This window comes from Aotus nancymaae, unplaced genomic scaffold (genome assembly GCF_030222135.1).
Source record: "Aotus nancymaae isolate 86718 unplaced genomic scaffold, 86718_ANA_hifiasm-v0.15.2.pri h1tg000108l, whole genome shotgun sequence".
NCBI lineage: Eukaryota > Metazoa > Chordata > Mammalia > Primates > Aotidae > Aotus > Aotus nancymaae.
In genome coordinates this window covers 15339631-15366522 of record NW_026988523.1, presented here as the reverse complement: position 1 = coordinate 15366522, position 26892 = coordinate 15339631, and the positions used below count along the sequence as shown (strand labels likewise).

The 26892-nt window shown below is 41.7% G+C and overlaps 1 protein-coding gene and 2 long non-coding RNA genes across 3 annotated transcripts in view; all 3 read right to left on the bottom strand.

The window, feature by feature from the left end:
* LAMC2 (laminin subunit gamma 2) overlaps positions 1-1271 on the bottom strand; it is a 61381-nt gene extending 60110 nt beyond the window's left edge. The window contains exon 1 of the mRNA XM_064370483.1: positions 1187-1271. Coding sequence (XP_064226553.1) covers positions 1187-1265 — 79 coding nt within the window. The 5' untranslated portion in view covers positions 1266-1271. The remainder of the gene's footprint in view (positions 1-1186) is intronic.
* LOC105711588 (uncharacterized) lies at positions 1272-12396 on the bottom strand. Its single transcript, XR_001106039.3, has 5 exons — positions 11837-12396; positions 7964-8062; positions 6598-6693; positions 4253-4332; positions 1272-1408 (listed from the first exon to the last, which is right to left on the bottom strand). It is a non-coding gene; the product is annotated as an uncharacterized LOC105711588 (long non-coding RNA).
* Positions 12397-17544: 5148 nt separating this feature from the next.
* On the bottom strand, positions 17545-25114 carry LOC135272249 (uncharacterized). Its single transcript, XR_010340356.1, has 2 exons — positions 21859-25114; positions 17545-19009 (listed from the first exon to the last, which is right to left on the bottom strand). It is a non-coding gene; the product is annotated as an uncharacterized LOC135272249 (long non-coding RNA).
* Positions 25115-26892: the final 1778 nt, after the last annotated feature.

Below are 26892 nucleotides of genomic sequence, written 5' to 3'. Positions count from 1 at the left end.
AAGGTATACAAGATGCTGTTTCAATATACATAGTAAAATGGTACTTCTAGTCAAGCAAATTAACATATTCATTATTTCACAGTTACTCTCCTCCTCCCACCTTTTTCTGGTGACAATCATACATGGTTTTGAAAATGGTAGTCAGAAATGATGGGTTGGAAGCTAATTCCAAGACTATTTTAGACAAAAAGGATTGTAGCAATGCATTCAAACACATGCTCAAACATTATTCATGCCATTCAAATCCAATTCAGGCCAGCATCACCCGGACTGCACAATAATATAGGGAATGGTTTATACAATTCCATGGGCATGTGTGCATTATCTCATATTCATGCACCCACATGTGTGGAAATGGCTCTTGGCCTTGGACCTATTGAAAAATGATTGAAATGCCATCAGGTGCAGGAGGCAATATAAATATAAAATACCAGGGCAATTATACAGGCATATATCGATAGAACTAAGTGACAAGGAAAACACCCATAAAGTGTTGTCATAGCTGACACATGCATACAGTTAACAGTTGCTAGGTTCTCACAAAGTTTTGTTTACATGAACAAAACTTATGCATGAGAGCCAACTAGGTGCCCCAGATAAGATCAGATGATATATGACACAGGTGCCCAATAAATGCCTGTTGAATGAATATTACATGAAAATACTATGAAAAGTAACATTATGCAAAAGTTAAGGGTATTGCTAACACTCTTAAGGCTCATTTTTCCACCCCAAAGTTGAAACATGAATTACAGGATTATTGAAGAGGTTCCTTTGCAATCTTTGTGGTGTTCACAGTCATGGGAAACATTCCCACCAAAACCTCTTTAATAAAAGCACACACTGCGGAAAGAACGTATATAATGACGTATTACTGATTAAATAAGGGCCAGGTGTGCGCCCCTTGGTCGGAAAAAGAAATCAAGAAGAAACATTTTTAAAGTAAGGAAGACCCTCTTTTGGCACAGCCTATTGGCTTCCTATTTTAAAAAGCAGACAGTTTTATGCATTAGTTTCATTTAAAATCGATCTCTGGAGAAGCCCCAGCTAGGGGAGGAGAAGGGAGCTCTAACGAAGTTCTGGGCAAAGTGGGAATCCTCGGAGGCACGTTCAGCCATCACGGTCTGCAGAGAAAGGCATGTTCTCAACCCGGGGCTGAGACGTTTCCTCGTGGAGGCCGACTCACCTTCCCTCCTGGAGGTGGCCCGGCCTGCGGGCAGGAGGAGCGAGAAGCAAAGGCAGCAGCCCAGCCAGAGCGCAGGCATGGCGGGGCCGGGCCGCGCCGTCTCCGTCTCCGCTGCAGGGGTCGCTGCCCGGCGCCTCAGCTGGTGGTTCTCACTCTGCGCTCCGCTCTGCCTTCCTTTCCCTTGATCAGGTGGTTTTATCGACTCTTCTACCTGACTCAGTCCTGACAGGAAGAGAGTCTGTGTTTCAGGGTGTGACTCACCTGTGAATAAGGAGGACCCAGCCCTCCAGAGGCTGACAAACACACGCAGCACACATCGGGCTGGAAACGCGCTCCCCGCAGCTGCCCGCTCCCCCTCGCCGCGAGGAGGGCGCACACCTGGCCTGGGCCAAGGGTGTGGCACAGAGGCTGTGGCCCGGGAGCCTTCGCCTGGAATGTGCCAGATTCCCCGGAGCCCGCCTTCTCTCCCAGGGTGGTCCAGGGCAGATTCACAGTGGTAGGTAGGAGCCCGCCCCTTCCTCAAACTGGGAGGCCCAATCTTAAGTGCGTTAACTCAGAAATAAGCAGCAGCCCGAATCAGCTCCGGCTTAAAGGACATCAAGGAAGACAAGTCAGTCTGAGAGTCACAATAGGGTCCTCTCCACTCTGCAGCTTAGGGTCAATCTCTCTTTCAAATACAGCAGCCTCCTTTCTCCAGGCTGGAGCAAGGAGGGTTCCCCTCCTGGTCCACATAACTTCCTGATTAGCAGGGTTAGCAACTAATAAAGTTACCTGGTGACTGGCCGACCTCCCTATAAAGACTGAGTATCCTTTTCGTGTGTGTGTGTGTGTGTGTGTGTGTGTGTCGATGGCATCATCATAGCACACTGCAGCCTCCAATCCCTGGGCTCAAGCAATCCTCCGGCCTCAGCCTCTTGAGTAGCTGGGGCTACAGGTGTGTGCCAACACAGCCAGCTAATTTTTAAATTATTTGTAGAGATGAGGTCTTGCTGGGGTGGGCAGACTGATCTTGAATTCCTGGCCTCAAGTAATCCTCCTGCCTTGGCCTCCCAAAGTGCTGGGATTATAGGCATGAGCACCGTCCCCGGCCCACTTTATATTCCTAACTAGTATAGCATCTAGCTTGCAGTTGGTGCTTAATAAATATTGGGTAGAATTGAATAAGAGAGATGATCCAGACACCAAACTCTTTCACATCTTAGAGTGTATTTCTCAGCCATTCTCCATGGGCACTAGAGAAAATATTTGTTGAGACCAACTGTGAATGTTATCCACTGTGCTAGGTGAGGGGAGTAATATCTAGACAACTGCAAATCTTAGTATAACCCATATTGTCCCTACTCCTAAGGAGGCTAGTGGCAATAATTCAGAGAGGTGGCTGTCAAGGAGAAGACTTTGATTCCTGCTAGTGATTTAAAAATTGCTAGAGCTTTATATATACACAATCTGTCCAAGACAACCAACCCTTCTTCCCATCATCGAGGCCTACAAAGCTCCCCAGTAAATAGCTGTTTGCTGACTAAATCTGTGAATATTCTCTAGACTGTTTTGTGGATGGCAACAACATAAGATAGCAAACAAATCATCCAGGACATACGTGTCAAAGAACTTTGGTTCACGCGTGTCATGGAGACCAGTGTGGGCTGACTGGGATAGCGAGGGATGGCTTTGTATAGAACGTGGAGCATGAACTGGGTGTTAGGAATAAGTAGGGTGTGAATATGGCACCCAAGAATGGCAGGGGCAAGACAGGTTGCTGCAAACTGGCTGGACACCTACTCTAAAATCTCCAGCAACAAAACCTGAGGAATAGAAAAGAAACTTCAACTTTCTCATCCAAGGCTTGATTCTTTTCTACTCTGCCCAGGATACAAACAAATGACACAAATATTCTTCTCTCTCAAAACTCAGTCTCTAGCTATGGCTAAGGTTTCAGTTCACAGAAACCAGGTGTTTAGAATTTTTCCTTCTAGTCACTGGTGCCTTGCAGAAGCTGAGGTCCTGTCCCTGAGTCCCATCCATGTTGTGCAATTCACTACAGTCCTGCAGGAACAAGGAACAGGGCCCTACGAAATAAAGTCTTGAAGGAAGATTTAATTTTAGTACAGATTGCTATAATTCATTATATCTTAAAAGTTGGAACAGATGTTTTCATCTAGCATCATTTTTGGACAGTGATAATAGCAATACAAACACATATGTAATGCTTACTATTTGTCAGTTGCTGTTGTAAATCCTTTATCATATTAACTTTTTAACCTTTAAAACAACTCTATGAATTAGGTGTACTATTAATGTCCCCATTTTACAGACGAGAAAACACAGGCATGCGAAAGTCAGGTAACATGCTCAAAGTCACACTGCTAGTAAGTTACAAAGCCTAGATTCAAAACCAGGCAAGCTGGTTCCACAATCCATAAGCTCTTTGTTAGGTCAGATTAAAAAGTACCTTAAAAAAAGACAAATTCATAACACTGAATAAATTCAACATGCAATCAAAGGTTATTTATCAACGACCATTATAACCTGGCCAGATTGTAGACTATCGAGTCACAAAGGACACTGAACAAATATTTCTAATTTTTCCCAAGATGTTAGTTCTGGAAGGACTCTCAGAGGTCATCTGGACCAGGGACAGCAAATGGTCAGCAGGCCCCTGGCACCAGACCCACCAGCAGCCTCTTTATGTAAACAGTGCAGGATTTTAAACATATTTTAAAAATGTAAACGCTTTAAGGCGGGCACTCCCCAACTTTTCTCAGTTCCCACCTCTTCGCATCGCCTTATTTTGGGCTTCTCCATACATCCAAACAACTGTCTGGCTCAGTGTTGACACCCCTGCTCTGGTTTCATCCCTTACCTTGCTCAGGGACAATATCGACCCCTTTCACCAATCTGAGAATTCTTCTCTAATGCATTACTGAGGTCAAGAGTGTTAAAAGTTGAGGAGACTTGGGCAGGTTCCCAGAGCCAAATCCTGGCTTCTGCTCATCAAGGAGGTTACTTTGCTTTCTCCGATCCTTAGTTTCTTAATCTCTAAAATGGGGATAATAATAAAACACTTACCTAGTAGGTTTATTAGAGTCAATGAATTATCTTGGACTCGGAATAGCACCAGGCACATAATATGTACTGTACAGGTACAGCTAAAATAAGAATAATAATTATTGTTTTAAAAATTATCACTGACTAAGCACTAATCATTTTTCTGTTATAATTACAAATACCATATGAGAAAGATGAAATTTTTGCTTCAACCCTTCTACTAATTGATTATTGAATCATAATTTTAAAATTTTGTGGAACTCTTGGCCTAATCCAGGTTCATGCCCAGATTACCAATATTTACTTGGAAGCTGTTAATTAATTCATATTTTTACTGCATATCTGGAAATTTCCTTTACATACAGATTTTCTTACCGAATATTTCAATTATTATTCTTTTTGAGACAGAGTCTTGCTCTGTCACCCAGGCTAAAGTGCAGTGGCACAGTCTCAGCTCACTGCAAACTCCACCGCCTGGGTTCAAGCAATTCTCCTGTCTCAGCCTTCTGAGTAGCTGGCATTACAGGTGTGCACCACAATATGCGGCTAAGTTTTGTGTGTTTTAGTAGAGACAGGGTTTTGCCATGTTGGCCAGGCTGGTCTCATACTCCTGACCTCAAGTCATCCACCTGCCTCGGCCTCCCAAAGTGCTAAGATTACAGGCCTGCCCCCTATCTTTTACCTTTTAAGTTCAGGGGTACATGTGCAGGTTTGTTATATATGTAAACTTGTGTCATGAGAGTTTGTTGTACAGATAAATAAAATAAAATAAAGAAAACAAACAGACACTTTTGTTTCCCTCACAGGGAAATACAAACAAAAAAGACAAAATAAATTGAATTCCAGGTTGGGAGCAGTGGCTCATGCCTGTAATCCCAACACTTGAGGAGGCCAAGGTGGGCAGATCACTTGAGGTCAGGAGTTCGAGACCAGCCTAACCAATATGGCAAAACTCCATCTCTACTAAAAAACACAAAAATTAGCCACGTGTGGTGGCACACACCTGTAATCCCAGCTGCTCGGGAGGCTGAGGCAGAATAATTGCTTGAACCCGGAAGCTGGAGGTTGCAGTGAGCCGAGATCGTGCCACTGCACTTTAGCCTGGGCAACAGAGAGAGTCTCTGTCTCAAAAAAAAAAACAAAAAAAAAAAAACAGTGTTTGCATAAGTTGTGTGACAAAACCAGGCCTGACATCTCTGCTGGTTTGGATCAGCACTAAGCTGCCAGCTCAGACCTTTGAGCTGAGACACTACCCAAGAATTGCAGGAGGACCCCTCTTCCGGAAACCTGTCTGTTTTGGCAATTTACAAAAAGTAAAAGATGCTATTTGAAATGTTTCCTTAGGGGCACGAATTTTAAACCCATCTCAGACTTTTTTTCTAGGAAGTGAGCATTTGGATTTTCATCTGATCCTCCCCAAAGTTGTCCATTTAGAGTGTAACTCCTGGTGCTGGTGAGGATAAAGTTCTAAGTAGAGGTTCTCCAACCACAGAGCAGAAAAGGACTGGGGTATTCCCACAGGGTGTGGCCAGGAAGGCTGAGGCCCTGGAAGTCCCCTTTGTTCATTGTTGCTTTTGCAGCCCAGTCATCACCCAGGAGACTTTTCTTTCTTCAGTGCCGTGTAAATCATTTCACAGAATGGTCCTCTCTCCACCCAACCCCCAAAATAGAATTATAAGTAACATGTTGATTTTTCCCTTGAGTTCCATCATTACCTTAGTTTACTTTCAGAAGGAATGTCTGGCATGTCACCCGCTTTCAAACTCACTTATGATAAAAACTGAAGCACTGGCTGTTAACATGCCAGCAATAGACAGGGCTGTTGGTCCCTGTTCCCTGCCCTTTAAAAAAATCTCCCCAGAGAGTTCTAATTATGTCAGCATTCACATTACAAGTTTAAATGTAAAATATAGCAATCAGGAAAAAAAATTTTTTAACTCCCCTTTGTTCTTAATTGGTAAAGGAAAATGCCCATAAATGGAAATGGTTCAGTGTTTCCTGGATCGTCTGGGTAAATTCTCTGAGGCTGGCCGGACTCCAGAAAACAATGTTCTCTGAAGCAAAACCCTGGCTGAAGTGGCAAGCTTCCATTTTATGCACAAACGTATGTGGTGTGCCCACAGCTAGTTTTCAGGGAGCAGTAGAGGCCAGACCAGAACTAAAATAATGCCTTTTATTTATTAAAGGGACATAATCCTTTTTCTGTGGTTGGCTGGTGGTACACCTGGGCCAGAGATGTGGTGGGAAATCAACACACGAAGAACTTCATTTGCATCTTTTTTGGTGTAGCTATTATAGACAGAAATGTTTAAATCAATCATTAGTTTAACAATACAAAAAATGAGGCCAGATACAGTGGGTCATACCTGTAATCCCAGCACTTTGGGAAGCTGAGGCAGGTGGATCACTTGAAGTCAGGAGTTCAAGATCAGCCTGGCCGACACGGTGAAACTCCATCTCTGCTATATAAAAAAAAAAAAAAAAAAAAAAATTAGCCAGATGTGGTGGCATGCACCTGGTCTCAGCTACTTGGGAGGCTGAGGCAGGAAAATCGCTTGAACTTGGGAGGTAAAGATTGCAGTGAGTCGAGATCGTGTCACTGCACTCCAGCCTGAGCAACAGAGCGTAACTCCATGTCAAAAAAAAAGAGAGAGAGAGAAAAAAAGGGAATGAGCACAGAGAAAAGGGGCATATACTGAGAGAAAGCAAAATAGACATAAAAAGAAACAAAACACAGGGCAAAAGCTTCTGAGAGAGGGACATTTAGTAGATTTCAAGAGTGTGTCAGCTGTTGTGTTCCCATAAACTGAAATTTGGTCATCCATGCATCTGTGAAATGTTGATTAGTAGATGAAACATTGCCCCTGGTTCCTCAACCATGCTTATGCTTGGGCCACAGATATTTGGATTTGAATGAGAGAGGCAAAGGCGACCACTGCAGTGAAAATTCTTATCTGTATTGCAGTGATGGAGGTCAGGGCTGTATCACATGCCGACTTGACAAGATAAGCTAGAAATGAGGGGTGGCGGGGAGGGTGGGGAGGGATAACATGGGGAGAAATGCCAGATATAGCATGCACGTAAAGTTAAATAAAAAAATAAAAAAGAAATGAGAGGTGGCTACCCTTAGATCAGAGATCCTACCTTTGCCTTTGTAAAGAAGAAATAAATTCAAGAAACAGTGTTTCTAAATGTATTTCTAAATTTAAATCTGAACATTTTCCACCTTTAACAATTTAAATTACAAAGTCTGAAAAACTCTGTAGCATTTAGAAACCTGTCCTCTGCCTTTAAATGGGAAACTTTGGGCATATTTTTATGTCGGATAATAACCTGGCCAATTACAATCCTAATAGCCAAACTTTGGTGAATATTCTGCATGTGCCTAGCTCAGTGATGAGAGCCTTTATAAGGGATATGGAGTTCACTGTTCACTACCGCCCCTGAAGCAGGTGTTATTATTATTCTCATTTAGAGGTTGCCTAGGCTCCCACACAAATCCATGCCGATACCTCTCTCTAGAATTATTATTCAACTACAATATAAAAACAAATTAAGCCATTCACTGAACAAATATACTCTTCATATAAAAAAAAAGTTTGAATTGGATCTTTAATAAAATATGACATGCCTATTCCTTAACATATACTACACTCTATAGTCACCCCTCGGCAGCAGGTAAGCAATAAGCAAGGTTTGGCTATTAGGGGTACATTTTCCTTGTCATATTACCTTTTGTTATTCGTCAGTGAATGATGACTTCAGATTCTTATGCAACATCCTTTTATATCATCCAATCAGGTCTTGCATGGTTTTCTGTTGGTCTGATACCTTAATCCAGATATAAGAGCACTTTATTAAATAACTCAATTCTTGAACGCCTTAGAACAATTGGAAGTTATTTTCGGCATAGTGGAAAGAGTTTGAGCCATGTGCAAGAGGTCAGGAATTTAGCAGCTATATCCTCGAACTCAGCTTTTCTAGGGCTTGGTTACACAGAAATCCCCAAACATTCCTGCGTGGTTCTTTTGCAGGAAACCTGCAGATAGGTTATTCCACTGTGCTGCAATGATGGAGAGAGCTACAAATAATCACAGAAAAATCTAGAGATCTTCCTCACTAACCTAAAAATTTCTCATCCCCTCAACCTAAAAATTTCTCATCGCCTCAATATGTTTACTTAAAGTTAGTAGGAAAATTAATTCAGTGATTCAGTCAACTTAACCCAAAATGACACATTTGCCTCAACCACCTGGCTATTTTAGGAGAATTTATTTTAGGACTGAATTATTTGGACAATTATTTCAGTGCTCTGTTTTTTATTGTGTGAATACAAAGTAAAACAGGTTTAATTGTCATTGCTTTATCAGATTAATGCCTTTGCTATTTTCTTTTCTCAGGGTCCTCTATTAATACAACCCTTAGAATTAACTTAGAAAATTTCAGCTTAAGCAGAATATGGCTACTTGGTTTTGCAACAGAATTGTTTATATGGAATTGAATACATCTGTGTGTCTCAGGTAAACATAAAATGGTGTGACTCCCCCAAGTCACTAAGCCAAAGGGAACAGTCAAGCTGGGAACTGCATCACACAAACCTGCCTCCCATTTTGTTTGTAAATAAGATAGTTACAAAGATAAAAAAGCTACAGGCCAGGCGAAGTGGCTCATGCCTGTAATCCCAGGACTTTGGGAGGCCAAGGCGGGTAGATCACAAGGCCAGGAGATCGAGACCATCCTGGCCAATATGGTGAAACCCCGTCTTTACTTAAAAAATACAAAAATTAGCTGGGCATGGTGGCATGCACCTGTAGTCCAAGCTACTTGGGAGGCTGAGGCAGGAGAACACTTGAACCTGGGAGGCAGAGGTTGCAGTGAGCCAAGATCGTGCCACTGCACTCCAGTCTGGTGACAGAGCAATAAATAAATAAATAAATAAAAAGCTACATACCTCCCTCACAATTTGCCCTCTAGGAAATTCCTGTGGGCCCCAAGATCAAGTTCTGTTGAATTTCATCCTGACAAGGTACACTGATGGCTTATCTTCACAGGTACAGGACAAAGGACAGAACTTAGAGTCATCCCTCCACTCACCTGAGACAAATGCATTTCTGATCACTTCCTCTGCCATATATTTATCTGATGTAAAAATGCAGATTCACTGAGCTAGAAGAATACATAAGTGACTATTCCTCTACCCACCCTTGCATGTGAATGGCTAATCAAAGACTCAAAAGAATGCAACCATTTGCCTCTTATCTATACTCACCTTTAAAAAATTCCTTCCTCTTTCCCTGATATCTGCCCTTTCCCCTTTAAACGTTGAAGCCCTCAAAATCATCTTTGGAGAAAGGCATCTGTCTTCCAGGTGTAAATTATCCTTAACTTTGGCTTCTAAACTTCTAAATTGATTGAGATCTGTCTCAGATACATTTTTGGTTTACAGTGAATTACACTTATGCTGAAAATTCTACACACACATGGATATGTATTACTTGATCTCTACTAGAAAATCTCCTTTTAAGTAAGATTTGGGGGACTTTGGTTGATTTAGTTTTTAGGTTTTAATCTTGCACTCTATATTATCTTTTAAAAGGGGTGGAGGGTGCAATTCTAAATCTTTGGACCCTTCAAGGCCTAATGTAAAACCCCTCTTAGAAGAACTGTCTCATTGTTATCTGCACACTAATCTTTCCTGTTGGAAATTTCTGAAGAATTTTTGTTAACTTGATAAATACATTTATTTTAATAAAAATTATTTTAATGAGCTTCCTTTTAGAACCAGATCTTGTCTAACTAGTCAACTACATTGTTGATTTTTCCTCTGGAATACAGACAGAGCTGAAAGAGTGATAACATAAAATGCCATGTGGATTCAGACCAGCGTGCCCTTACATCGAACCAAGCTGTATCTGACAGAAGCAGCAGTGGATGTTTCGGGAGTAGCTTGCTCTCATTACACCAACTTCAATGTTTAGGAAAAGTCTAAAAGATCCTGATATTCCCTAATTCACATGCTATGGAATTATCATCCAAAAATGTAACCAACTCTTTTAAATATCTGTATTTTCTAGGTGTTGTTGATCTGATATATAAAATCAGCTTTCTTTTATTATATTATTAATACAAGGACCTCACAACTATCACTGGTTCTAGTGCCTTCGGAGTTGCTAAATCCTTTTTTCCAGTCTCTTAAGATTTTATCAACTTTATCCATATGTTCCTTTGCCTTTCAGGCTGAAAAAAATCCTACTTTTAGACTCTTCCATAATCCTGTCCTGGTGATGATTTTGGTTACTTTCCTTAGGAAGTTTTTAAGCTTTCCCATGGGTCTTGACAATGAACAATCAGATTGTAAAAATTTCTTACATTTCAATACACTGCAGCTTGTATACTGGGGCATAACTTCTTCTGATGGGAGTGGGAGAGTGTTCCAGACAGGTCACCTAGTATGATTAAGCCCAGCACCTGGCATCTGGCACAGGATGGTTCAGAGGGTGGGACTGACAGAACACTGAAATTCAGCACAGAGGTTACGTTGCCATGCCATGCACCCTGGCACAGGCCTGCGTGCATCTAGAGGAAGGAAAACTTTTCTCCAATTGCTCTTCTCAGAGAGGCTCTTTTAATTTAATTTTTTATTTTTAAGGGTCCATAGTAGGTATACATATTTATAAGGTACATGAGATACTTTGATATAGGCATGCAATGTATAATAACCATGTCATGGAAAATGAGGTATCCATCCCCTTAAGCATTTATCCTTTGTGTTATAAACAATGCAGTTATACTCTTTTAGTTATTTTTAAATGTATAATCAAATTATTATTGACTATAGTCACCCTGTTATCAAATACTAGATCTTTCTCATTCTTTCTAACAATTTTTTTTGTACCCATTAAACATATCCACTTTTCTTCTACTCCGTACTACCCTTCCCAGCCTCTGGTAACCAATCTTCTCTCCCTGTCTCCATGAGTTCAATTGTTTTGACTTTTAGCTCCCACTAATAAGTGAGAACATGCAAAGTTTGCCTTTCTGTGCCTGGCTTATTTCACTTAACGCAACGACCTCCAGTTCCATCCAAGTTGTTGTAGATGACAGGATCTCATTTTTTTCTTATGGCTAAATAGTACTCTATTGTGCATACATGCCACGTTTTCTTTATCCATTCATCCGCTCATAAACACTTAGGTTTCTTCCAAATCTTGGCTATTGTGAACAGTGCTGCAACAAACATGGGAGTACAGATATTTCCTTGATATACTGATTTCCTTTATTTGGGGGTATATCCAGCAGTTGGATTGCTGGGTCATATGGTAGTTGTATTTTCAGTTTTCTTGAGGTACCCAGAGAAGCTTCTTTTTGCTAGCCCTCTGCCTGGAGGGGTCACATTTTCTAATTTGCACCCAAGTGTCTGCTGAGCATGCCTTGGCCCTCCTCCTCCGCCATCAGCAGCAAATGAAAACCAAAGGATCAGTCTACATGACTTCTTGGTATGAAGCTGATAATTCAGATCCCATCATTTAATAATTCCAGTTTGGATTGTTTTTAATATAATAATACCAGTTTTCATTGAATTTCATATTTTATCTTTCTGCTTACCCTAGTTCTTATGAGCTTTTCCAAAAGGTTTCTTTTTCTCTGCACTGATTTCATATTCAGCATCAACTTCAGTGAAATACCATCTGGAAGATTAAACCGTATATTATGTGTCCCAGGTAATTTGCAATCATTGTAGAAAACATTGCTTACCATACCAATGGTAAAAAAGCTGCCCGTTCTCTCTAAGCAGTTCTGTATGTACAGCAAAATATTACCTCTAGTTCTGGGGGTACTTAAATTTTTAAAATAATTTTTGGTGTAGAATCTCAGTAATTTTTTTGAACGTCTAGACAAATGGCTATTGTTCTATCTTATCTTTAAATTTATTGATGTTCCCAAAGGCCATTTTAGTGTCATCCTGTCTCCAGAAAACCATGCTTCCTTTTCCAGAGTAGGCTGCTTGCCTACCTTTATGAGAGATTCTATCAGCCTGACTCCCTGTCTGTATAGGGGAGTTAGAATCTCAGGCAGCTCTATCCAGTGAAAATTTCTGCAATGATGGAAATGTTCTATATTTGTGCTCCCTAATAGGGTAAGCACCAGCCACATGTGTAATGTGACTGAGGTGCTGAATTTTTAATTAATTAAATTTTAATTTTAATAGCCATTTGTGGCAAGTGACTACTTAATTGAATAGTACAGGTCCAAGGCCTTCTCTGGAACCCTTTTCATGAATGGACATCACGCTAAGTCCCTCCTTCACAGTAATTGCTTGTAACAAAATGCTGCTGCTTCTTGTCAGCAGTCCCATAGCTTCGCCCCCAAGTTCTTGTGAAATTAATTATCTTATGTGTTACATAAATTTTTCTGACCCTGAATTTTTATTAGTATTACAGTTTTGTTTTGTTTTCCTTAGATAAGGCCTCGCTCTGTCATTCAGGCTGGAGTGCAGTGGTGTGATCACAGCTCACAGTAGTAGCCTCAGCCTCCTGGGTTTAGGTGATTCTCCCACCTCAGCCTCCCAGGTAGCTGGAACTACAGGTGCACGTCACCACACCCAGCTAATTTTTGTATTTTTTGTAGAGATGAGGTTTCACTGTGTTGCCCAGGATAGTCTCAAACTTCTGAGTTAAAGTGATCTGCCCACCTCGGCCTCCCAAAAGTTCTGGGAATACAGTTGTGAGCCACTGTGCCCAGCCAAATATCACTTTTACATTAATAAACCCCTGTAAACTAGATGCCTAGAACTTGGGACTAAGTCCTTTGCTCCTTTTAGTTTTACCTTCTTGAGACTGGTATTTGGAAAGTTGTGCAGATTTTTGTTTCCACAATTGTAAGGCATTCACACTTTGCCTAGGGAGGTTGCTATATTTGAAGGGTATCTTGTGAAAAATGAAACGGTTAATGTTTGTAAAATATGTACCAGAAAAATGTGTTTAAATTTGCTTTCTAGTACAGTCTTGAAAACTTAGGTATTATAATCATCTACAAATGGAATTTACAAAAAACAGTCATCACAATAGCAGGTTTCAAAGAATATGATCTTTCAAAAGAAAATAATATATAGGAAAGAGAAAAAGGTGCTTGTAATCTGTCTTTTCTGGTGACTGTAGGCTAAATTCTTATATTAAAGTCCGACAAATTTATTTTATTGAGATAATTTTGATAGAAAATCTTTTTTTGTGTGTGATGGAGTTTCACTCTTGTTGCTCAGGCTGTGAAGTACAATGGCGCGATCTAGGCTTGCAGCAACCTGTGCCTCCCGGGTTCAAGCAGAGAATCTTTTATCTCAATAAAATATTTTGCTGTGCTCATTCTTTCATTTACTTGTTCAATGAATTTCTTGGATTATCTGCTATGAGCCAGCATTGTGGTAGACACTTGATAAGTAATACGGTGCCACCCTACATAATCTGTGGGAAAGGATAGGTCCTAAGCAAGAAAAAATATTACTATAAGGTACAGTTTCAAGGCTTTTCCTGATAGAGTAAGTTTTGTTGCAAGGGAACTATGAATTAACCACTTCAATCTTTCTTTCTTTTTTCTTAAAAAAGACAGGGTCTCATCCTATCAGCCAAGCTGGAGTGCAGTGGTGCAATCTCTTTTCACTGCAGCCTCAACCTTCCAGACTCAAGTAATCCTCCCACCTCAGCGTCCCAGGTAGCTGGCACTACAGGCACATGCCATGAAGCCCAGCTAATTTTTAAATTTTTTGTAGAGATGAGGTTTCACCATGTTGCACAGGCTGGTCTCAAACTCCTGTGCTTAAGCAATCCACATGCCTTGGCCTCCCAAAGTGCTGGGATTACAGGCATGAGCCATTGCACCCAGCCCCACTTTGATCTTTCTAATAAATGACTACTCAACTGTTTAAGACTACAAATCAGTTTGATGCATAGTAAGAGATTTTAAATATTACTGTCTTTGGTATGCTGGGGACAGCTGGGCTTGTCAGAGAGTCTGTAGGCTGGGGACTCTTCCAGTGGTTCCCATCTTTCTCATCTTCCTCAGAATAAAACCCAAAGTCATTCTGTGTCCTCTCAGGTCTTACGTGATAGGCCCTGCTCCACCTCTCCAACTCATCCTCTGCCATTCTCTCCCTCCTTCTTTCTGCCCCAGCCACTCTGGCCCCCCTGCTGTTTTCCAAACAAAGAAGCAAACTCCACCTCCAAGCTCATCCCCCACTGAGGGTACCTACAATCACAGACCACCTCCCACCCCTGCCTAGTTAGCTTCTATTCCTTTCCTTTGCTTTATGTTTTTTCTTATTACTTATCCCTTCCCAACATAAGATTCATTATTTATTATTTGTCTCCTCTTACAGAATATAAGCTTCATGATGGCAGGGACTTTGCATTGTAGCAAGCATGAAACAGTGCCTGCCTCTTAGTAGGCCCTCAGTAATTTCTTTTTGAATGAATAAATGATACATGTTTTGTACTTATTTTGTAAGGTTGAATCACTCACCTTTCTATATCTAAGTTTAAAGGAGAGAAGTTGTACCTTATTAAATTACCCCTTAAGAATGTTAGGAAAGGCTGGGTGCAGTAGCTCATGCCTTTCCTAATTTTGGGAGGCTGAGGCGGGCAGATCACCTGAGGTCAGGAGTTCAAGACTAGCCTGACCAATATGGTGAAACCTTAGGCATGTGTGGTGGTGGGTGCCTGTAATTCCAGCTACTCAGAAGGCTGAGGCAGGAGAATCACTTGAACCCGGGGGACAGTGGTTGCAGTGAGCCAAGATCACGATGCTTCACTCCAGCCTGGGTGACAAGAGACTCTGTCTAAAAAAAAAAAGTTAGGAAGATAATTAATGTTATTCAGATTTGACCTGCTGGAGGACAAACTATTCTAAAACTCAAGTTTTTTATTTTATTGAAATAATCCCAAGCCATACATTCATACGACTAAAATGAATATAGAAGAATGGCATACAACTATAATAGAAATTGTATAAGAACCAGTAAACCTCAAAATGAGATAATGCTGCAGGGCACAGTAGCTCATGCCTTTAATCCTAGCATTTTGGGAGGCCTAAGCGGGTGGATCACCTGAGGTGAGGAGTTCAAAACTGGCCTGGCCAACATGGTAAAACCCTGTTTCTCCTAAAAACACAAAAATTAGCCAGGCATGGTGGCGAATGCCTGTGGTCTCAGCTACTCAGGAGGCTGAGGCAGGAGAATTGCTCGAACTCGGGAGGCAGAGGTTGCAGTGAGCTGAGATCATGCCACTGCACTCCAGTCTGGGTGACAGAGCAAGACTCCATCTCAAAAAAAAAAAAAAAAAAAAAAGGGAGATAATTCTTATGCTGATGCTTATAAATCATTCCTTATGTTTAGAGTGTGAAGATTAAGAAGGGAAGAGACTTGCACATAAACCAAGGGTGTTAATGGAAGGCAGAGGGAAAGTTCAAATCTTCAATGCCTCTTTGCATTCAAGTTCTTGGTCTCAGCACAGGGAAAGTGTCCTTCAATCCAGGTGTTCCACAGTGCCATAAATTAAGCGTCATTTAATCAAAACTTCTGCTACACTTTAAATGTTTGTCCCCTCCAAAACTCATGTTAAAATTTAATTGTCATTGTAATGGTATTAAAAGGTATGACCCATAGAGGTGATTAGGCATTAAACCACCCTCATGGGTCAGTTTAATTCCTTTTGTAAAAAGAGGTTTTAGGAATGGGTTCTCTTTCTTGGCTCTTTTGCTCTTCTGCCTTTTGAGGAAAAATGTTCCTCCTTTTGGGTAATGCAGCATTTAAGGCGCCATCTTGGAAGTGATAATCCAGACCTGTCCAGGCACCAAACCTACCAGCACCTTGATCTTGAACTCCCAGCCTCCAGAACTATGACAAATAAATTTCTGTTGTTTATAAATTACCCCATTTCTGGTATTCTCTTATAACTGTACAAAACAAACTGAGATACCTCCCTTGTTCCCTAGGAAACCCACATTCACCACTTTAGGCAGTTAAAAAGTTAGTTTTTATTCTCTATTTTTCATGTTAATTTTTAATGATGGGAAGGAAATTTTATGGCAGCGGGAGTTAACTAACTCACTTCAATGTTTGCAAACTTTGAGAGCCATAAACTTATTTTTAAACTTTCCATCAGCTGGGATACATTTATCTGCAAGTAACAGAAACCTTAACTGAAAATGGCATTTATAATAAGCACATTTACAGGCTTACATATGGAAAATCCTGAGGATGAATGGAAAATAGAGTTAAATTATCCTGTAGTTCAATAATAACATCATCAAAAATATAAGTTCTATCTTTGTCTTTCATCATCCACTTCATCCAAAAGCTTGTTCCCCTCATAGTTGTAGATTGGGTGCCAGTAGCAATCAAGGTTGGGCATGTGCTTATTTTTGTAAACAGGAGAGATCAGACCCTCTCCCTCAAACTCGAAACAAAAATCTTTCTCGATTGAGCCTATCATATGCCATCTCTGAACCTAATTATCACCAGGAAAATGCTTTGTGCTGATTGGTTTAAGCCTAGGTATGCTAATCACTGGCAAAAGGGATGGGATGGTTACGACTGGTTTAGGCCAGAGGTCAGCAAACTGTAGATCCAGGCCAAATCCTGCTTGCCAGCTGTTTGGGGGAAGTTTTATTAAAACACAGTTATGTCTTCCTTTACATATTGTTTATGGCTACTTTTACTGCAACGACACAATTCAATAGCTCCAACAAAGACCATGAAGCCCCAAAGCCTCTACTATTTACTCTCTGGCCCTTTACAGAAAAAGTTTGCCAAGCCCTGATTTACATTAATGTGGGTCTACTTCGGCCCTGTGTTTAATTCCCTCAACTATGATACTCCTACACAGAGAGGGAAAGTTTGGACTCCATGTGGATCTCCTCCCACGTCAACCTAAGGTTATTTTTTTCTTTGGCTCTTTCCTAAGCAAAGCTGAAAAAGAACTGAGCACACAAGTTTCAGAATGAAAGCCTTTACTTTCAAAAGCCCATTGACTCCACCGGTATTTCTGTCTTTCAGAGTGACGAGTATCCGTTCCTGACATTGATCTGTATTCCAGCCTTGGCTGTATATTGTTTTGTTGGATTAACTTGAAGTTATTTGTTAATTCCATGGAACCAGACTATCCAAACCATCTGCCAGATCTTCAACCCACCAACAGAGTTAGATGGAATTCCCCAGAGTCCTGCTGCAGTCATAGAAGAAATATCAGCCCTAAAAGCAGGGCACTGCTTTGCAATGCCTGGTCAGTCACAGGCAGAATGGCTCCTCTCCACGTTCACGTCAATTATTTTCTTTTTTTCTCTTTATTTTTTTGAGTTGGAGTCCTGCTCTGTCGCCCAGGCTGGAGTGCAATGGCACAATCTTGGTTCACTACAACCTCTGCCTCCTGGATTCAAGTGATTCTCCTGCCTCAGCCTCCCCAGTAGCTGGGATTACAGGCATACACCACCACGCCCTGCTAATTTTTGTATTTTTAGTAGAGACAGGTTTTTACCATGTTGGCCAGGCTGGTATCTAATGTCTGACCTCAGGTGATCCACCCACCTCAGCCTCTAACGGTGCTGGGATTACAGGCGTGAGTCACCGTGCCCAGCCTCACATCAATGATTTTCCAGGTAGGTAAGTGATTTCCTGTCCAAACAGCAATCTGACCTTTCTTTTAAAAATAGCTTTTCTCATTTATTTTTATTATGACAAGAGCAGTGCATGTCATTGTAGAAACATTAGAAACACAGATAACTAAAGGACAAAAAAAAAGAAAACTTGTCACCTTCCCACACTCCCAGGAAACTTTAAAAGTAAACAGTATGTTCTAGAGATGCAGTCTTCCCTCCAAATGGTCTGAACTAGCTTTGACTTTTCCAGCAGGAAGTCAAAATGGAAGACTTATTTTTTAGCTCCTATATTCATGAAGTTACTAAATGGGCCTATTCTTTGACTAGCCTTTCCAAGGGTCTTTATTAAATTGTGAACTTTCTGACTGTTTAAAGAAACTTATGGAAAAGGGCAGGGTTTGAGAAGTTGCTGTTCTGAATAACTTATTGTTATGTACACCTTTTAGAGTCTTACGTACATCTCTTTCAAACAAGAAAGAGAACCTATTTCTCTTCATTTGGACTAGTACATCCAATTCTATCTCATTTTGTAAATAAAAGGGAGCCGACTTTTCTGAAATATAGGGGTGGGAAAGTATGCTCAGCTTCACAAATCCTCACTTAGGCATGCCTGTGGGTTTACTAATGCTCATTATAGAAACCACTTGAAAATGCCCCAACGCTGGTTTGTTTTCAAGACAGCAAATGGGAACAACACTAGTTTTAGGGCTAGAATTGACTATAGGATGGGATTCAGTATCATCTAGGTCCTGCAGTGATCTGAGTGTAGGATTTGGGCCAACACTGTAATTTTAACCAGGCCTTACTTCAGAGAGTGGTGTTTTTCCCCTGCTCCAAGCACCCACCCCACATCCGTTATTTCTTGATGGAGTCTACACAGTACAGCTTGTGACACCATGGATTGTAGTGAACTTGACCATTCTTATCCTAAGGATAATTCTGTTTTAAAAAAGTATGAGCTTCTGAATACCTGGAAGAGAAGTGAATGAGGTTAAAAGCATGCTCGTTCTGGGACCCAGGCTGTCTGAATTTGAATCCTAGCTTCATCCTTACAGGCAAGGGATCCTGGGCGAGGTCCTTGACTTCTCTAGGTCTCTTTGTCTTCATGGATACAGTATTTCATAGTGTTGGCTGCTGTGAAGGAGAAAGGCAATACGTGGGCTACAAACTTAAGCCCATATACTGTTTAAGTATTAGCCCTACCATTATGGGGGAGCGGAGAGGGGGAGTCACATCCAGAATGGGGAAACTGGGAGCTCTGAAATGCACTTCTCTTCACAACATCACCTGCTGCATAATCCATATTTACAAGGTTCCAACTACCCAGAACTGCACAATTCATGATTAGACTTTCTGCATCAGGCTGACTCCGTGAAATCAGGGGTGGCTGGGGTGGCTGGAGTGTTGTCTTTCAGTCAAGTAATTTTTTCCTTAAACAGATTTTTTTTTGGTGCAGCTATAAATTTACAGAAGATTGAGAATATAACTGAATTCCCATGCATGACACATTCAGTTTTCCCTATTACTAGGGGAATTATTAGCATGCCACATTAGGAAGGTACATTTGTTACCATTAATCAACCAGTATTGGCACATTATTATTAAAGTTCATATTCTCTTCATACATTCTTCAGTTTTTACCCAATGCCCTTTTTCTGTTCTAGGGTTCCTTCCAGGATATCACATTACACTTGGTTGTCACCTTAGACTCCTCGTGGCTGTGACAGTTTCTCAGACTGTCCGTGTTTTTGATGGCCTTGATAGTTTGGAAGAGGAATGGTCAGGCATTTCGTAGAACATCCCTCAGTTGGGATGCGTCTCATATTTTTCTCAGCATTATAATAGAACGGGGTTACTGGTTTTGGGAGGAAGACCACAGAGGCAAGTGCCATTTTCATTTCATTGTGTCAAGAGTACACGCTGTCAGGGTGACTTCTCACCGTTGGGGTGAGACTCTGGAGCCCCCGGGTGAAGCAGAGTTTGTGGTGTTGTCCACAGTAACATCCCTCTCCCCACCCTTTTTCATACTGTGCTCTGAGGGGAAGTGGCTCTGTGCTGCCCACACTTAAGGAGTGGGAGTTACGCTGCACCTCCTTCAGGACAGAATAGCTACAGAGGTCATTTGCCATTCTTCTATGGGAGATCTGTCTTTTCCCCTCAAGTAAGTTTTCCCATCTAGTCTTTGCTTGAATGAATTATTTTATTTTCACTGAATACCGGCTAAAAAATAGGATGAAGCCAATTCCCCCAGATTGATGGAATTTTCTGTTGAGTGCCACAGTTGGCAGATCTGGAATTAGTAATTCCTTGCTAACCCTATACGGAAAGACCCAAAAATGAATAAGGACTTAAAAATAAAATGAGTGGGATGGTCAAAACCAATATAAACGAATTACTGTGAGCCAAATGGAAAATCATCCTTTGGCAAGTTCCAACCGGTTACCTCTGCATGCCCTGAGAATGTGCTTTCGGTGTTCCAGGACACTGGGCACCCTTTGGAGGCATGCATCCTACCCCTCCCCCAAAAGGAGGCAATCTCCATGCCTCCCTTAAAACACACATGCTCAGACTGTCCTAGCATTACCACCCCCCCACACCCCCTTTTATTTATTTATTTATTTATTTAGAATAAAAGCTATGTCTTATTTAGAATAATTTGCTGGGTAGCCAAAAATCCACTTGAACTTTTTCTTGGAGAGACTCATTCCTTGTAAAACTAAAAAGTATATGCTTTGGGGTTGTGCATTTGAAAGAAAATAGGAGAAGATTATTGTTGGATCAGCCTGTAAAGTTTCTACATCTGTTTGGTCAAACATTAGCTACCATTATCTTCATTCTATCAGTATATATATATTTTTCCTCTGAAAGCAATTCAAAATTTGCTCCCCATACATGAAACTCACAGACATAGGCTAGTGTTGTACATTTCTCCAAAGTTTACCCTGAGATGGAAAGACCTCTACTGTGCCAGTAGGTTCCTTGCACCCACCCCCTCCTTGGGTCGGGCACAGCCTAGTTGCAGCATTCCACGGCTCTGACACATCTCCTTGGAAACCTACCCATTGCCTGGTATATAGCAACCTGCATTCCCCTTGTTTCTCCTAATCAGTGGCAGAGGCCTTGATTCCTGTCTTATTCTGTTCTTCTGTGCTTTCACACACATCTGAGGACAGGCCTTCCTTTTGATCTATTATCTCAGGCCATTAAAATGAGCAGAAAGAAAAAAAACCCTTGAACAGTGCCAGTGTAATTGTGGCAAAGATTCTTAAAAAGAATTATCATGGCCATTTCAGAGCCTCCTCAATTTCCCCATTTCCTGTAAATGCAGCAAATGGAGAACTGCCAGAAAGTTCAGGGAAGGAGATGTTGGGCTTGCAAGTGGTTTCTGGTCAACTAAACCCCTGCTGACAGTATTTTTCTAAAGGATGGCACTTCATTTCCAGATTAGGCACACTCACACCTTCATTTAACAAATTAGGTGTCCTCACTGTGTCACCCACTGTCTAAAGCATGATTATTATTATCCTTCTGGGAGATTTCGGATCTCATTCATTTTTATTTAGCACTACAGTTAATACAGACAGTATAAGTCAAAGTTTTGCTCACCCTTTGCTCACTTGGAAATTTTAGAAATCTTTATTTTTTAAAATGAGATTATTCATATGAGCTTGTATTCTTGAGATATTTTTTCTTTTTAATTAACTCAATTGCTTGGCAGGGTTGGGGGTGGAGGGGAGGGATCCAGCCAATCTAAGGGCTTTGATTAATGTTTTATAGGTATGTAGTGTACCTACAGAGGTACACCAAAAGAATACCAATTTGCAGAATGCATAGGCAACCACAAAAGGAAATACAGTAATCTGATGTTTGGTTAGATTAAATCAGATATCCCTATTTAAACCACTGGCTTTACAGAAATTACTCAAGTGTACTTCATCAACCCCAAGCATGTACGCTAGGGTTCATGTGGGATTCAAACCCACCTTTTTGTATCAAGGAGTCTCATCAAGTGTCCGTCATGTGTCTGTGTGCAGGATGCAAAGAGCCGGGGCATCCATGAGTCACGATGTGTCATTCATGGCCTATGGGCTGCCAGTGAACAAAGATTTCATTAGGCTTTATTTGAGAAATAAAACTTCAGAACAATGTACTGAAGTGGCTTCAACTAGGACAGGATTGAAAGAGAGAAAAGTGTGATTACTTAACCAAATAAATTCTCTAGTAAAACACCTACCTCAGCTACTCACTACTGTGATCCTATCTAGATGGTGCCATTTCAATCAACTGTACTTTTTCCACAACCTCAGTTTCAAGCACCCCATCCATCTCTAATCACCACCGCTGATTCTTGAGTGCTCAGACTTTAATAATACCTCCACCCTGGAGCCTACGATCCATTGAACCTGCCACCTTTGCACTTCTCCCATCTTCCCTTACCATCACAGCCCTCCTAACCCAGTTTAAATTCCATGGTCAGTCATTAGAGTCCGTCCTTCACACACACCCACAACTTACTGCCTCACTTTTAATTCATGTTCGTTAACTTCAAGGGGTTCTTAAGACATGGCCATCAGATCCATTTCCCCAGTCCATTGCTCTCCTGTTCCCCTCAAAGACCATTTCACACTTTCCCTTTTTCTTCAAGCCTTCCACATCTCCTTTCTCATGTCACTCTCTGCTAATGACTTATTTCCTAAGACACACAAAAACACAGAAGCACTCAGAAGAGAACTTCTACCGCATACTTCTACTGCCACATCCCACAGTTTGCCTACCTCCACCTTCCCCACCATCACGTGGCCCATCTCAGGCCAACAGGAGGGCCCCTCCCTCACCCTCATCAAGGACAGTACTCAGGGATTCACTACCTGCATCACCGGTTTTTCTCTCTTCTAGGATATTGCCCACCTACCTACAAACATGCTGTTGGTTTTTCTCATCTTGAAAAAATAAAACAGGCTGGGTGCCCTGGCTCATGCCTGTAAACCCAGCACTTTGGGAGGCTGAGGAGGGCAAACCATGAGGTCAGGAGTTCGAGACCAGCCTGACCAACATGGTGAAACCCCGTCTCTACTAAAAATACAAAAATTAGCTGGGCGTGGTGGCGTGTGCCTGTAATCCCAGCTACTCAGGAGGCTGAGGCAGGAGAATCTCTTGAACCAGGGAGGCAGAGGTTGCAGTGAGCCAAGATCGCACCATTGAGCCTGGATGACAGAGCAAGACTCCATGTCAAAAAAAAAATACTGCCTTGAACCCACGCTATGCTTTAGCTTCTGCCCTATTTTTCTGCTCCCCTCCATGGCAATTAGGTTTTTGCCTCCACTATTCCAGTGAAACTGCCTATACCCAGGTTTCCAGGGCCCTCCATGTTGTAAACTCAATGGTCAATTCTCAGCCATAATCTCCTTGGCTCTATCAGCATCATTTAACATAACTGATCATTTCTTTCTCCTTAAAACACTTTCTTTTCTTGGTTTCCAAGACATTGTGCTCATGAGGCATCTCCTTCTCAGTCTACTTTGCTGAATCCTTCTCTCTCGACCTCTTTACATAGAAGTGGCCTCTTACTGTAGAAGCAGCACTGGAAGCTCAGGCCTTGAATCTCTTTTATGTCTATGCTCAATCCTTTGGTTTTGCCACTAGTTTTAAAGCTTTAAGCATATCTGCTGATGACTTTCAAATTTATGTCTTCAGCCTGCTTGCACAGCTGTCCTGAACACAACGCTCATGCATCCAACTGCATAATCAAAACCTCCATTTAGATGGATAATTAATACCACCAATGTAATACACACAAAGCTGAACTCCTGCGGTTCTGTGCCCCTAGACCTCTTCTGCCTCGGTCTTTCATATCCTTGTTCAGTCTAAGCTTCTTAAAGTCATTCTTGACTCTTTTCTGTCACAGCAAATCTTGCTGTCTTACTCTGCCTTCAGATCATAACCAGAATTTGATCGTTTCTCAACAGCCTCCACTGCAATCACCTTGACTCCAGCCCCCCTTGTCTTTGCATGGGTTATTGTCATTGCATCCCCTCTCCTCTCCCTAATTTTGCCCTTGTCCCACTTTGGTCTACCTTTAACACAACTGCCAGACAACTCCTATTATAGTAGGACTCAGGTCACGTCATTCCTTGTTATAGAGGCATCCAGGGCATTCTATCTCACTCTGAGCAAAAGCCAGTCTTTGTAATGGCATCAAAACCAACACTACGTGTCCTGCCCCACCTCCCCACCCCATGAGTCTCACTGTCTTCCTTCTCACACAGCCCAGCCATGGGCCACTTCCACTGCAGGACCTTTGCCCTTGCTGGTGCCTCTGCCTGGAACGTGCTTTCTCTAGATATCTATGTGGATCCAGTCTTCAATCAAATGCCATTTCCTTAAAGAGGCTTTCTCTACCATCTTGTATAAATTTGCAAGCTCACCCTACCCCCAAACATGTTCTTCCCAACTTTATTTTTTCCCAACTTTATTTTTCTTCATAGAACTTTCTCCGCTACTAGACATTGGTATGCAGCTTAGGGGCAGTATAACGGGGAGGTGGAGATATGGGTAGGTCCTAGCATCAGTTTGCCTGAGTTCAAAGCTTGACTGTTCATGTACCAGGTACTCAAGATGGAATCTCTCTATTCTTCACTTTTCTCATCTGTAGAATAACAATAGTACCCATTTTATCAGGTTGCTGGCTTAATATTTGTAAAGTGCTTAGAACAGCATCTGGACCATATTAAGTGCTACATGGTTAGCTAACACTGTATATATTTCGTCTATCTTTTTTTTTAATCCTGCCTCCCCCCACTGGAATGTGAGTTTCATAAGGACAGGCATTTTTGTATGTTCTGTATGCCACTATAGCCTCATCACATAGGACAGAGCCTCACATAGAGCTGCTTCTCACCATAAATTTGTAGAACGGCAGGTCACTGTAGGTTCTTAGGTACTCAAGAGTCAGTAAGGAAAACTTGCTAAAAATTTTCTTAATTTAATGGTGTGCATTTTAACAAAAACTAGAGTTCTGTTGCAGACAATGGCACTGGCCTAGATAAATCTGTTAATCATTCACAGATGGCAAGCCTCTTCTAGATTATTTCAGAAAGTCACAGAAAAGACTCTCAGAATGCTAGGTGGGCATGCACCCATCCTATTTTAGTACTAGGTCAGTAGCTATCAAAAATATAATTTTCTTTTTTGAGACAGAGTCTCACTGTGTTGCCTAGGCTGGAGTATAATGGTGTGATCTCGGCTCACTGCAACCTCTGCCACCCGGGGTTCAAACGATTCTCCTGCCTCAGCCTTCTGAGTAGCTGGGATTACAGGCACACACCACCATGCCCTGCTAATTTTTGCATTTTTAGTAGAAATGGGGTTTCACCATGTTGGTCAGGCTGGTCTCAAACTCCTGACCTCGTGGTCTACCCTCCTCGGCCTCCCAAAGTGCTGGGATTATGGGCGTGAGCCACCATACCTGGCCCAAAATAATTTTTTTAATAAAAGGGATCTAACTGAGGTGTACTAATCATAAATCAAAACCTCTCTTCCTTTGAGCTGGAGCTACAAGGAAAAAAAAAAAAATATCAAAAAAATAAAAAACAAAAAAACCTCTCTCGGTGTTTTCTGACCAGAGTATTCTTCACAGTGCCACTTTAGGAGAGTAAATATCCACAGAGTACTCTGTGGCCCCCAGTCAAATGGGATCCCAAAACACAGGACACGATTATTCTGTGCCATCTCCTGAGCTCCAGGAAAAGACTCAGAAGGGTAAGCTTAAGAGTTCGTATCTTTCAACTCACTGAAATAACATTGTTTTGGTTGTTGTTGCTGTTTTGTTTTGTTTTGTTTTCATAAAAACAAACCTAGCACCAAGTCCTGGCTGAAAAGTCAGGGTCTAAGTCCTTGCTGTTCAGTTTGTGTTCTGTTTGGTATGATATACACTTGGAGCAGGCTCCGGTCTGAGAGCAACCCCAAAACTACCATTTCTGATATGCAATTTGATAAGGATGGAGGCGGATGGAATTCTCTTTTAAGAAGTGATCTTTAAGAATTGAGTTTTGCCTCTTCATTTTCAAGACTAAAAGGCTTAACTGAAAAGATAGTGAAGGCTCCGCCCATTCCAGCCATTCATAGGTGAACACATGCCTCGGGCTCTCTTTCTTCCTTTGGCAAAAGTCTGATTCTGTAGCCTCTGGCCATGTTCAGGAGGCAGGGCACTCCCCTGGGAACCACACCCGCCTTCATCACGCAGTGAGCACACCAAACAGGTTTGCCTGGCTAGACAGTGGCTGAGGTGTCTGCGGCAGAGGGAAGTACAGTCATGCACACGCCCGATGACGGAGCCACCAATGGACACCTCCACATGAAGGAAGCAATTGCTCTGCTATCCCCTGGCTTAAAATAAACAGAATAACTGCACAAAGGTGGATTTCCTGTGCCAGGAGAGCAGGGCTCATGGCCCCCCTCCCAGCCCTGTGCTTACTTTTGCAATCGTATTTTATTTTTTAAAGAGGACTCTCATATTGCACAAGCCTCAGGCCCCACAAACACTTGTTTGCCATGACTATACTAAATTTTGTAAATTGTTTCATATACTTACCTGTTTAAGAGAACTACTTTATAAGGCTGTGTTGTGCCCATTTACAGGAAACACAGGCAAGGTTGAGAGATAATCTGAGGTCACACAGTTAAACTGTCCATGAACTGGGGCCACTCAGTAGGGCCTAAGGGTTAATTGAACTTGTTTTGATGTCTTTAGGTATTTTTACTGGTTGTCCTGATTTCAAATGCATCTCCCACATTAAAAGACCTGGCTCTCTTTTATTTTATGCTCATGGAACCATTCAGAACAAATGTGCCAAATCCTAGCAGTAGAGGGTACTGATGAACCCAAGGAAGCCCAGCCCCTTCTACCATCTCTCAGCCTGTTCACATCTATGAAAACAAATTGCTATTTAGGCCCATAATCCCAGCTGTCCAGGAGCCTGAAGCAGGAGAATCGCTGGAACCCAAGAGGCGGAGGCTGC